At 38.4% G+C, this 13,484-nt stretch overlaps 2 protein-coding genes across 2 annotated transcripts; one reads left to right on the top strand and one right to left on the bottom strand.

Annotated features, from left to right (window-relative positions):
- Positions 1-985: 985 nt before the first annotated feature.
- On the top strand, positions 986-5,302 carry LOC113058439 (complement C1q tumor necrosis factor-related protein 5-like). The gene is made up of 3 exons (XM_026226347.1): positions 986-1,327; positions 3,436-3,669; positions 4,719-5,302. Exons 2-3 carry the CDS (start codon positions 3,444-3,446, stop codon positions 5,237-5,239), a joined length of 747 nt encoding a protein of 248 aa, XP_026082132.1. The 5' UTR covers positions 986-1,327; positions 3,436-3,443; the 3' UTR covers positions 5,240-5,302.
- A 4,880-nt stretch (positions 5,303-10,182) lies between these two features.
- Positions 10,183-13,272, bottom strand: LOC113058438 (E3 ubiquitin-protein ligase RNF26-like). The gene has a single exon (XM_026226346.1). The coding sequence runs from the start codon at positions 12,692-12,694 to the stop codon at positions 11,399-11,401; it is 1,296 nt and encodes a 431-aa protein (XP_026082131.1). The 5' UTR covers positions 12,695-13,272; the 3' UTR covers positions 10,183-11,398.
- Between the last annotated feature and the right edge of the window lie 212 nt (positions 13,273-13,484).

Raw genomic sequence — 13,484 nt, 5'->3', positions numbered from 1 at the left:
ATCTAGCATTAAAATGTTAAATTAAATTAAAATTAAATTTATGCATTTAGCAGACGCTTTTATCCAAAGCGACTTACAGTGAATTCAGGCTATACATTTTTACATATGTGTTCCCGGGGGAATCGAACCCCCAACCTTGCGCTTGCTTGCTAGTGCAGTGCTCTACCAGTTGAGCTACAGGAACACTGTAAAATATTTAACAAATGTTAAAATATAACTTTTTATTGAAACCATTAAAAGAAAAGGGTGTCTAGTTCCAGCCATCTGTTAATAATACTTGGTCTCATGAAACTTTACAGACCAGAAGGAGCCACAGTTCGCCGGAAGTAGTTTATGAGCCATTAGACCTATAATGAGAATTAAAAAGCTGAATAAGTGTTCTAGACAGGCCTGGACACCCAGAATGGGGAACTTTGCAATCTAAATAAAGCTACCAAAGTAACTAGAACCATGTGTCTGAACTGCCACGCACATCAGCACATCCCATCATCTTTCATTCATGTCTGCGGGTTTTCACAGTTCCTTTAAACTCAGAAATAACCAAATCTCCAAATGCAATGAGTATTTCTCTCTCTTTCTCTCTCTCGATGTGGCGACTATGAATCCAGAAGATTTGTTTACATGAAGCGGCCGTGTCACATGATCATTGAAACCATTTACAAAATATGCTACGTAATATTAAAGCAAGAATAGTTCAATCTCTTACTTTACCACAGGGCTGTAATCCCTGAACGGTTTATTTCAAGTTCAAGTTCAAGTTCAATTTATTTGTATAGCGCATTTACAACAGCCTCCTGGCTGACCAAAGTGCTTTACATAAGAGCAAGAATATTACACATACATGAAAAAAATAGACCAGACAAAAATTTAAAACCACCCATTTCAAAATGTAGCATAACACAGTAGTCAGTACACTAAGGAAAATAAAAAAGTTTATTTCTTGCGAATTTGCCAGCCACAGTGAACTGGCACCATTCCTTTGTAAACCCCACACTAATTAAATGCACACGGATCTTTTCAGACTGTTCATTGGCACCCAAGACCCCATATCTAGGGCTCTACTGTATCAGATAATGCTTATGCTTATAAAGTTGGACAAGCTACAAACATTTAGTCTCCGTCCCTTGGACGATCCCTCTTTCTCCCTCCCCATCTCCCAGACTCCCTATTTCTAAGGCTTCCAATAGCTTCCCATTCCTCTGAGACTAGGAGTGCTCATTTCATCCCAGACGCCTTGGACAGCAACAGAAAAGAGGAGTTTCACTGCTCGTTTCTCTTTCGCCTGCTCAAGACCGTCAGTCCAGTGAAGCCTCAAAAATCGTAAATGGTGAGTTTGAATTTTTTTTTTTCTTCCATAACTAAAATTTGTTTAGTCATAAGAGGTCTGACTGCTTTCACTAATAAAGTGTTATGGAAACTTTTACCAGTAATGTTCCTTACTATGGAGTCTCTAAATGGAAAGATTATCCAATCTCTTACGTAACTTTTGTTTTTGTCAAGATTGTTTATCATTTCTGCTCATTCTGAATCTCAGTTTGATCATTTACTTCCAGTACAAAGATTCTGTTTAAACCACATTTCTGGATGCAAATATTTGAAATCTGAGAAATAAGCTTTTCTTCCTACACAATACCTTATGTATCATTTAGGTGATAATATGTCCCTCTAAGGTACCAGTATGCACCATTTAGATGTAAATGAGGGACAAAGGCTCTTTTTTTTTTGATTGTTAGTACATTGTACTAATTTATGATTATCAACAGTTAACACCCATTTATAATGAATTGAATTTCAAGATAAGCACCGAAAGAGAAAGCTGATCCTTTCCATATTTAAACCCAAAGTTAAATTTGTAGTATAGTGCAAATGTTGCTGTGATACTGTGGGAATGTACCCCAATGCTAATAGTTTGTTGCAATAATTTGTTGCCTTCTTTACAAATAACACAATGCTGCAGTAATGAAGGATGTGAAGCATATGAGTGAGTAATGTGCGTGCTTTCTTTGGAAACCAGACTATTCAGTTGACACTGGAATGACGGTATTTGTTCAGCTCTCTTTGGCAGTCATTCCTCTTATGTCCTAATATAACATGGCTCAGTTTGAGCTGCTCAAAACTTTAAGAACCAAAATACATAAACAAGGTCCTGAGAGATAACTGTCCAAGTGTCCTTTAACAAATGTTTCTATTAAACTGAAGATAGAAGTGTTTTAATGGATTATGCATAATTTTTTAAAGAATGCTTTGGTGGTCTGGTTGTATTTCTCAAGGTGAATCATCAGCAGTTTCTCTTCAGCTTATAAGAAACAGCTGTTTGACAGACAGTGGACTTGGACAGAGCCTGCTGATTTACAGCAAGGCATAAAATCTTGGAAATGCTTTGTTCTAGGCAGGATTACGAGAGCTGACAAGCCCATGAATACATCCTGTTGAAGACTTTGTGTTTGCAAGCTGATTATTAACTGCCTTCAGCACCTCATCAATGACAGATGGTTGACAGTAACATTTATTATAGTAATAATTGACACATTCTGCATTTTTGTTATTCACTAAATATAAACATTCAGTTTTCAAACCCTCAAACAGTAGCTTTTTTAGGAAATGTGAATTACTTAATTAATCTACAGAGAATGCATATTAAGACAACAGTATTTCCCCAAATGTTGTCCCACAGCCAGAGTTAACCAATTTTATATAGAAAAGATTGCTAATTTGTTTCATGTTGGAGCTCCCAGCTTGCACTGCAGTGTTAATAACGTATGTTCTTGATGTTATAAACAATTCTCGTATTGATAATTTAATGAACAATTATATTGAATTTATTGGTCTCACAAGAACATTTGCATTAAGTGAAGAATCAACTTTATATTATTGATATTAGCTGACAAAATAGGGATAGTTTACCCACAAATTAAAATTGTCATCATTTACTCAGCCTCATGTCATTTTGTAAGAATATTCTGGTCACTCTTTTTAATATCAATGAAAGTGATTTGGGACTGAGGCTGTCAGGCTCTAAAATAAATAAAACCATTATAACAGTGATCAATTTGTCTTGTGCAATATATCAGAAAATAAGCAGACAACTTTTGGTACTTTTATGGTGCTTCTGCATATTTTAAAAGCTTTTTAAAGGCTTGAGTAGGCTGAAGAGTATATGATATGAATTCCTAAGCTAAATCTTCGCCATCAGCATTTACACTTACACAGTAGAGCTTGTGCTTTAGTAATTACGATGTACTGTCAGATTTCCCTGGGCATACTCACCCTATTGACTGAGAGGTGAGATCATACAACTCTCAGGAGTTGTGCTTTTCACAATATGTCCAGACTTCATACCATCTTTTTTCCATTCGCAATAAAGCTGAAATCATCTTGAAACAATAATAACATAAGGCTAATTTTTCATTTTATCTTTCTTTCTTTTCTCCACAGACTGAGCAATGACATCTCTGAAGACATGTCCTCTTTCATTGCTGCTTGTTATTGCAGTACATTGTTCCAACTCGCTTGAAGACAACAAGATCCCCAGTTTGTGCACCGGAAGCCCAGGTATCCCAGGATCCCCTGGATTGCATGGCAGCCCTGGTCAGCCCGGCAGGGATGGACGAGATGGTCGTGATGCTCAACCCGGAGAGAAAGGGGAAACAGGGGACAGAGGAGAACCAGGTACAAAAATAACAACCCCAATGATGTTTTCGCACCTTCTCCTCCCATTGAGTGCTGCAGTGATGAATTTTTATTTTTTCCCCCCTAGGAAATTAGTATCACCCTGGTTCCCTCAACAAAAAGACTATAGGATTTATTTCACTATCTTATGCAAAAAATTATCTCCAGTGAAAGTTTAAGATTCCTCCATGTTTTATTCCTCATTATACTACAGGGTTGTCGATTGCTTCTATCTCATTGGTTGATGGACATTCTAAGGTGTGCAATAATTTTCAAGAATACGTACGGCTAAAGTAGCCTAGTTTCAATTCAATTCAAGTTTATTTGTATAGCGCTTTTTACAATACAAATCGTTACAAAGCAACTTTACAGAAATTATGTTTCTACAATATTTAGTAGTAGCTTATAAGTGGTGACTGTCAGTTTGTGCACATATGACAGGATTTTTTGAAAAATTTATACAAAACATAGTCAGCCAGACGATTTATAATTAATAATTATTAAATGAGGCAGTAACATTTGTAGCAATATTTGTTAGTTCTGTTTGTTGATTCAGGGTTGGCATCATCTGAGGTCCTCTGAGGGTCAGCATCATCTCTGTGGATCCAGACTGGAGTTTGTGTAAATCCCAGTTACCACGGGATGTAAATCATGTGGCAAAAAATAGAAACAAATAGAGACATCATTAGCATAGCTGCTGATCCAACAAAGTAAAAAAAAAATTTGTCACTAATTGAAAATAGAAGGGGACCTAGGACGGATCCTTGTGGCACTCCATATTTTACTGGTGATAAATGAGATGACTCCCCATTTAAATAAAAAAAAATGGTAGTGATCACTGGTCAGACAGGTAGGATCTAAACCATCTTAGAGCCTGCTCAGACCTTATTTCAGGCATTCACCCAAAAAACCAATAAAAAAGCCAGTTGACTTCAGAACGATGCTAAAGTGCTCATTTCCAGGTTCTGGCCTACCAAAATGTGTCATCTCTGCAGCACTCTATTGAAGGTCAACAGTGAAACATGAAAATTCCATGATGCTTATTGCAGGTCAGCCGGGCGTGAGGGGCCTAGCGGGAGACCGAGGGGATCCAGGAGAAAAAGGAGATAGAGGAAGTCCGGGTGAGTGTGCGGTGGCCCCCAAATCAGCTTTTAGCACCAAACTGTCTGAGTCCCGCACAAGCCCAATGGTGGTAGGGGATGCGGTGCGCTTCGACAAAATCATTTTGAATGAGCAGGGGGATTACAATCCCGAAACGGGACGATTCACCTGCAGAGTGCCGGGTGTTTACTACTTCTCCGTTCATGCCACAGTCTACCGCTACAGCTTGCAGTTTGACCTTGTAAAGAACGGACACACCGTGGCCTCCTACTTTCAGATCTTTGGTAACTGGTCCAAACCAGCCTCTCTGTCTGGAGGGACACTAGTACACTCGATTCCAGGAGATCAGGTGTGGGTGCAGATGGCCCTGGGCGAGTACACTGGCTTTTACTCCAGCCCGAAGACAGACAGCACTTTCACTGGTTTCCTAGTGTACTCAGACTGGAAAAACTCTGCTGTTTTTGCATAGATTTAAAGTACACTGCAACTAACCTTTTTCTGTCTAATAAAGGTTTCATGAATTAGAAAAATATCTGAATGGGTCTTTGGCCTTTGATTTGCAATAATTTCATTAGAATCGAATATGATCAGCACTACACAGATGATTACGTTCTAAGCCAATGTAGTCATACAGAATAAAATTACTGGAGTATTTCCATGCAAAGAATTCTAGTATGAAAAAAAATGAATATACAGAAAAAGAAAACCTGCTGTTTTTACAGAAATTGTTTATTCTGGTGGCAGTCTATATTTTGTGAAAAAGCACAATACATACTTTCCAACATGTCTCTGGAATATGACTTCAATAATAATAATAAGAATAATAAAAAGACACCCATAATTGCATAAATTGTCAGTAAATGTTACAAGAAAAAGTCATTTCTTCTGCTGGGAAACTGGAAGCTGTGGTTTCAGGTTTCATGGTGGATTTAGAGCAATACTTTATCTTTAACAGGAAATGCTTTAATTATTTATTAACTATCAAGTTGTTCCAAATCTGTATAAAAGCTTGTTCCCACCAAGAACAATAACTATTAAGATTAAGTTAAATATACTAGCATCTCTATTGACAATGGAGGTTCTTTGCCAGTTTTGCTAATGTGACCAAGGCTTAAACTACAGTATTGTTCAAAATAATAGCAGTACAATGTGACTAACCAGAATAATCAAGGTTTTTCGTATATTTTTTTATTGCTACGTGGCAAACAAGTTACCAGTAGGTTCAGTAGATTCTCAGAAAACAAATGAGACCCAGCATTCATGATATGCACGCTCTTAAGGCTGTGCAATTGGGCAATTAGTTGAATTAGTTGAAAGGGGTGTGTTCAAAAAAATAGCAGTGTGGCATTCAATCACTGAGGTCATCAATTTTGTGAAGAAACAGGTGTGAATCAGGTGGCCCCTATTTAAGGATGAAGCCAACACTTGTTGAACATGCATTTGAAAGCTGAGGAAAATGGGTCGTTCAAGACATTGTTCAGAAGAACAGCGTACTTTGATTAAAAAGTTGATTAGAGAGGGGAAAACCTATAAAGAGGTGCAAAAAATGATAGGCTGTTCAGCTAAAATGATCTCCAATGCCTTAAAATGGAGAGCAAAACCAGAGAGACGTGGAAGAAAACGGAAGACAACCATCAAAATGGATAGAAGAATAACCAGAATGGCAAAGGCTCAGCCAATGATCACCTCCAGGATGATCAAAGACAGTCTGGAGTTACCTGTAAGTACTGTGACAGTTAGAAGACGTCTGTGTGAAGCTAATCTATTTTCAAGAATCCCCCGCAAAGTCCCTCTGTAAAAAAAAGGCATGTGCAGAAGAGTTTACAATTTGCCAAAGAACACATCAACTGGCCTAAAGAGAAATGGAGGAACATTTTGTGGACTCATGAGAGTAAAATTGTTCTTTTTGGGTCCAAGGGCCACAGGCAGTTTGTGAGACGACCCCCAAACTCTGAATTCAAGCAGTACACAGTGAAGACAGTGAAGCATGGAGGTGCAAGCATCATGATATGGGCATGTTTCTCCTACTATGGTGTTGGGCCTATTTATCGCATACCAGGGATCATGGATCAGTTTGCATATGTTAAAATACTTGAAGAGGTCATGTTGCCCTATGCTGAAGAGGACATGCCCTTGAAATGGTTGTTTCAACAAGACAATGAACCAAAACATACTAGTAAACGGGCAAAGTCTTGGTTCCAAACCAACAAAATTAATGTTATGGAGTGGCCAGCCCAATCTCCAGACCTTAATCCAATTGAGAACTTGTGGGCTGATATCAAAAATGCTGTTTCTGAAGCAAAACCAAGAAATGTGAATGAATTGTGGAATGTTGTTAAAGAATCATGGAGTGGAATAACAGCTGAGAGGTGCCACAAGTTGGTTGACTCCATGCCACACAGATGTCAAGCAGTTTTAAAAAACTGTGGTCATACAACTAAATATTAGTTTAGTGATTCACAGGATTGCTAAATCCCAGAAAAAAAAAATGTTTGTACAAAATAGTTTTGAGTTTGTACAGTCAAAGGTAGACACTGCTATTTTTTTGAACACACCCCTTTCAACTAATTGCCCAATTGCACAGCCTTAAGAGCGTGCATATCATGAATGCTGGGTCTTGTTTGTTTTCTGACAATCTACTGAACCTACTGGTAACTTGTTTGCCACGTAGCAATAAAAAATATACTAAAAACCTTGATTATTCTGGTTAGTCACATTGTACTGCTATTATTTTGAACAATACTGTACATACCGGTATTGTATATTTATAGAAAGCCAGAATCCATGATGTTTGGTAACCTCTTTGTGGAGTCATGCAGACATCATGTTAACAAGCCTCATTTAACAAAGCTTGAACTTTGTTTAAATGAAACAGATCCTGGTCTAAACATAGCTTTTTCTTTCTTTTTCATTCTTTCTCCTGATTTCCCGCACGTTTTTGTTTTAAGACAAGCAGTTCCAATTTTCCCCAGGTTGCTGGCAGAGAGGTCCACGCAATGTTTTCACAGTAACACTGAGAAGAATGAGAGGTACGTTTGTACAAAGGATCCCTTTGTGCAGTAAATTTCCATGAGGTCATGGCCTTCCCCCTTTCACAGCTGTTAACAGAACACTTCAACCAGACAGAAACAAGCTGAGAAAGGCATCTGAATCCAAGTCCTGAAACTCCCCAAACCTTTTCTCATTACTATTCATATGTTACTTATTTATAAGTCTTAATGGCAGGGCTTTGAATAAGCTGGTTTAACAGGCATATAAAATATCAAAACGGTGTCAAAATGTCCAGCTTCTCCTACATGCATCAATTTTAAAAGCAATCTGAATTTCAGACAGGATTTATTTGAAAAATGTTTTTCAAGGACCAATTTTTTAAAATGTATTTTTCCTGTCACAGTAGTGCAAGTTGGCATTATCTATATGATATTAATAATTGAGTGCCACTGAATGTTTAAGTCAGTGTACTCTTCTAAATCACACTAATGACTAACCATTTATACATCTTTTACACACACACACACACACACACACACACACACATATATATATATAGTACAGACCAAAAGTTTGGATACACCTTCTCATTCAAAGAGTTTTCTTTATTTTCATGACTATGAAAATTGTAGAGTCACACTGAAGGCATCAAGGGCTATTTGACCAAGAAGGAGAGTGATGGGGTGTTGCGCCAGATGACCTGGCCTCCACAGTCACCAGACCTGAACCCAATCGAGATGGTTTAGGGGTGAGCTGGACCGCAGACAGAAGGCAAAAGGGCCAACAAGTGCTAAGCATCTCTCGGAGAACTCCTTCAAGACTGTTGGAAGACCATTTCAGGTGACTACCTCTTGAAGCTCATCAAGAGAATGCCAAGAGTGTGCAAAGCAGTAATCAAAGCAAAAGGTGGCTACTTTGAAGAACCTATAGTATGACATATTTTCAGTTGTTTCACACTTTTTTGTTATGTATACAATTCCATATAATTCCACATGTGTTAATTCATAGTTTTGATGCCTTCAGTGTGAATCTAAAATTTTCATAGTCATGAAAATAAAGAAAACTCTTTGAATGAGAAGGTGTGTCCAAACTTTTGGTCTGTACTGTACTATATATATATATATATATATATATATATATATATATATATATATATATATATATATATGAATATACGTTCATATACCCTGTTATTTACACAGTCTACCATAGACATACATGTCCTAAAACTAGAAAACCCAAACTGTTATAAAGTGAATTATCTGTAGTTCTTTGTTTTGGGGATTTTAAATAACATCACAGGTTCTGAATGTGTAATCATTTGTAGCTCTAATGCTTTCATTAGGGATCATATTATGCTTCCATTTTTATTAATATCAGTAGAGGGCGTCCTTCCGTTATCCTCTGAGGACTCGCGCCTGTATTAGAGATTTAGTTTCCATTTATTGCTATTATTGGTTATGTACTTTTCTTTAATAACAGCAGGGGGCGTTCTTTCATCATCATGACTGCACTTATGAACAACAATTGCACACTGAAACAGGACTTACCATGGTCTACTTCAAAATCGCCTACTTACAGTGTAATTATAACTGTGTAATATGAGGTAGTTATAATGGGCTATGGTTAGGTTTAGAATTAGTAACCTAGTTATTACCGAGTTATTGAAATCACTAAATATGTGCGTGTTGAACAGGGGCTAGACACACTCATACACTGTGAATTGGATGACCCTCTGAATGACTCTATTCTAGCTGTGTTATACTTAGAAGACCCTGCACGAGTGTCTTTAATCTGAGGGTTAGTCTGAGTGTAGACCATTACAAAGAAATGAAAGAAGCAAAGGTTAACTTGTAGCTGGACTCAAATTGATAAATCAATCAACAAACAAGAAACGTGCTTAAATATTTTCCACATGTGCTTAAAATTAAAGTTAAATTCCCATACTTTATAATATATTCTAGACTAACAGGATTGTAAAAAAAAAAGAAAAAAAAAGAAAGACATTTAAAAGATCGTACTCTAAAGACTCAATGCATTGTTGTGCAAATAACAATCAATGAAGTGGTGCTTAGTTTTCTTTCAAGGCACAAAATAAATAAGGAAATCCTCTTTTATCTCTGTTTAATAAAAGGATAATTTGTTGAATTCATAACAGTGACTCAATTAACTTTAGGTTATTTTTAAAGCATTGTTCTCAAGGATGCAGTTACAGACAGCAGATCTGAAAGATGCATCTGAATGTGAGTACTCTGGGATTTGGTTGAATGCTGTTTCTAAGTGCACAACAATGTTAGATTCAGATTTCTATTTGCTAAAATTGCTGGAAAGTGGAGCTGTCCAGTGCTGAATGTGTTTCCTTTTATACTTCTAGAGTAAAGCTTGCATTTCACACATCTTATATCAAATGAACAACTTATATAGAAGTGGCTTAAGTCATTTATTCAAATCAAAGACATGGTTGTTAATTGCATTTTATTCCAACGATGAAACTACTAATTGTGCTGAAGACAAAGAAAATACAACCGCACTGTCAAATACGGTTTATTACTCATCTGGATAGTCAGGGAATGTGGTTTTGATATTACCCAGGCCTCTGGAGAGACAGACATCTGCTCTAACCACAAACATAATCACTGGAGACCTTCATAGAAAACAAATGTCTGTGGTACAAGAATAAAAAAAGGCTTGGAGCTTAATAGGGAATGAAATCACAGCTTGTTTAAAAAAAGTAAAATAATAAACCATGGGTTTGCGCTTCACACCTGCATTGTGCAGAATTGAGAGTGATAGAAATAATTAGGTACTATATAGTTTTTATGATTTTAGGAAGGACAACAGCTTGCATGGACCTTGCAAATGTTTTTTTTCCCTCTTAAATCCACCTGATTGTCTTGCGCATTGTGCCTTTCTGAATGGGTCACGTAAGACCAAAATAACTGAGATAAAGCAGAAAAGCCTGTACCTTGTTTCTCTAATGCATAAGATGTTTTCCAAAATAGTGATTTCTAACAACATCCTCTGGACAAATCTGAGCTAAAAGCCTTTCTTCCACTCTGTTTTTACCGGTAACCGAATTGAATTACTGTCTCTCAAAACATAAAACAAGCCAAAATTTCGATTTGAAAATGCATTGATCGATAACACTTGAGCAGTGAGAAAGCCTTAATGCTGTTCAATAATAAATGACAAAAAAAAGCACAAATACATCATCAGATTGCAGAATAACTTGTGCAAATATTGTAGTGACACTTTGGAGAAATGATTACATTCGAAGGCCCAATGTTAGTATTGTAGCATACAAATGTTCCCCATAAACACTTGACAATTACATCATAAATCATCCATCTACACAATTAACACCCCATTTTTAATATTTTTTTTTCTTTATACAAAGCTTACATTCAAGTGATATTGCTTCTACAAGCTGATGAAAAAAAGTGACAATGAATATAAAATCAGGAGAAAGCACAGTCTTGCCTTAACGATTTACAAAAGGTTGTGATTTTAATCTATATACAAGCCTCTGTAGTGGAATGGCCATCTGTAAAAAAGGAACAAGTGGTTTCCCACATTTCAAGAACAGTGCTGCTCAAAAAACCTGAGGATGACAGAAACACATCCATAAACGCTTCCCTCAGATATACACATCCATGGTCTGAAGGATCATGTGGCGGCACAGGGGGCAGTTGTGTTGGTAGATAGGCTGGCTGAGCAAAATGTTGGTGCAGTTTCTACACAAGCACAAGTGACGGCACGGCAGGAGTACAACAGTCTTGGTGCTGTCCTGACAGATCACGCACTTCTTCCTCTCCTCTTGCTCCTGCAGAAGAGTCAGCAGGTTGTCAGCCGGAGGGCCTTTGCAGCTGTCCTCCGAAGGAAATTTTCGGAGTGGCCTGCGGGTGCTGGAACTGGGAAGCGGCAGGTCTAGAGGGTCGTCCACTTGGTGGGCATCCTCAGGTGCATTTTCTGCTACGTCGCCTGCTGCGTTCGGGTCAGCTTGAGGCTCAGGGTCGGGATCTGGCTGTCTAACGTCCCTTTCCTCAACTTCCATCCTTGCAGGAACCATTATCTGGCTGTGATACCAGGCCAGTCGCTGCCACAAATTCCTCTCGAGCACGTAGAGGCCGTGTAGAGCCCTCCGGAGACATCGTAGGATGGGAACAGTGTTGATGTAGTTGATCACACGCAAACATACATGTCCTGGGAGCGCAGGGTTTAGATATACAGTGGCACTTGCAATGATGAGCAATGTGAGAAGCAGCCCGTAAGAGTTGAGAACGAACACGCTCACAAATACATGGCACACGGATCCCAGGAACTCCATCGCCAGTTTACACGGAGTCCACAGCAGGATGGAGGTGCCGACAAGACTGCTGTAAAGAAACGTAAACACCGTCAAAGTCAGCTCTAGAACTTTCTGCAAAGGGCAGGACACTGCTTCCACCGCGCTGACCAACACGGAGTACAAATTTTGCGTGCCAATGAGGAGCAAGTTGATGATAGTGTTGATGAAATACAGCAATAAGCTGAACACAATCCCACAGCCTTCCCAGGCCTGTCGCAGCAAACCGTGGCCCGACAGCAGTCCACGTTGGAGAAGCTCTTTGGTGCGGAGCAGTAGATGTGAAGACAGGTATCCGATCATCTTAAAGCTTTCCAAGACGCCTCCCAGCAGCTGCATCCCACCTCCGAACATGTTATGGGTCACAAAGGCCACTCCATCCCTCATGGTGATGATGCAAAGCAGACTGAGATTCCAGCACTCCGACACAGAAATTGTTAGTAGCATGGGCAAACTATTGATAAAGGAGATCACTGCCACCAACAGCTGAATTATTGAGTTTACAATCACAAAATTTAAATCCAGAAGGAGGCAAATGACGTCTATGCATTTTCCAATTGAACTAAAAACAAAGTTCAGTAGAGCCATAATAAGGATGTCCGACTGTGAAACTGTCACCACTGTTTGCCAAAATGGACTATATATATACTGACTTATTATTTGTGCCGTCAACCGACATAGTTGAGTATGTAACGTTAGTTACACAAACAAACAGCTCTCCTAGCCAAGCTAGCGTGCTAACCGATTCGCATCTTAAGTAATGCTGACGCCTTGGCAAAGCACTTGAGGTTAAATAAAGTCAACTCCAGTCGTATCATAACTGACCATTGGCTGGGATTGGCATGTCCTCTGTTTTGGATCAAAACACCACCCTTAACATGTGTAGTACAATGAAGCGTCTGCTCACACATGGACAGGAACTGCTCGGCGGATGTTTACTTTTGAAAATCGAAACAAACTGGCGTTGACTGGTTGCGTAAAACTGTATCCCACGTTGATGTTCATCTTGGAACAGGGTGTAATTCAAGCGTCCGCGTTATTTTGTAAAGCTCCAGGACGAGGACAAATTATCTTCTTTGTTTTGGATCATTAGTGAGTTAGAATCGAAAGCTTCTCGCTCTGTTTCAGTCCGTCGTTTCCGCTTTACAACACGTGTTTGAAGTGGATCAAACCGGCGCTCAGGCTGCGCAGAAATGTGCCTTTCCAACTTCTTTTAACCATTTTAGTCGGCATGCATGGATTATAGTACAAATAATACTATATTTTTTTGTTAAAATTTAGAGGGTTTGGAAAATTAAATAATTTATGATTGATAGTTAAAACAAATAAATCCTTATGTATGCTATTTTCAATGTCGAACAGTTGTATTGACTGCTTG

The sequence above is a fragment of the Carassius auratus genome, chromosome 40 (assembly GCF_003368295.1).
Source record: "Carassius auratus strain Wakin chromosome 40, ASM336829v1, whole genome shotgun sequence".
Taxonomy (NCBI): domain Eukaryota; kingdom Metazoa; phylum Chordata; class Actinopteri; order Cypriniformes; family Cyprinidae; genus Carassius; species Carassius auratus.
The sequence above is the reverse complement of the archived record's forward strand: the minus strand, read 5'-3'. Positions and strand labels throughout refer to the sequence as shown.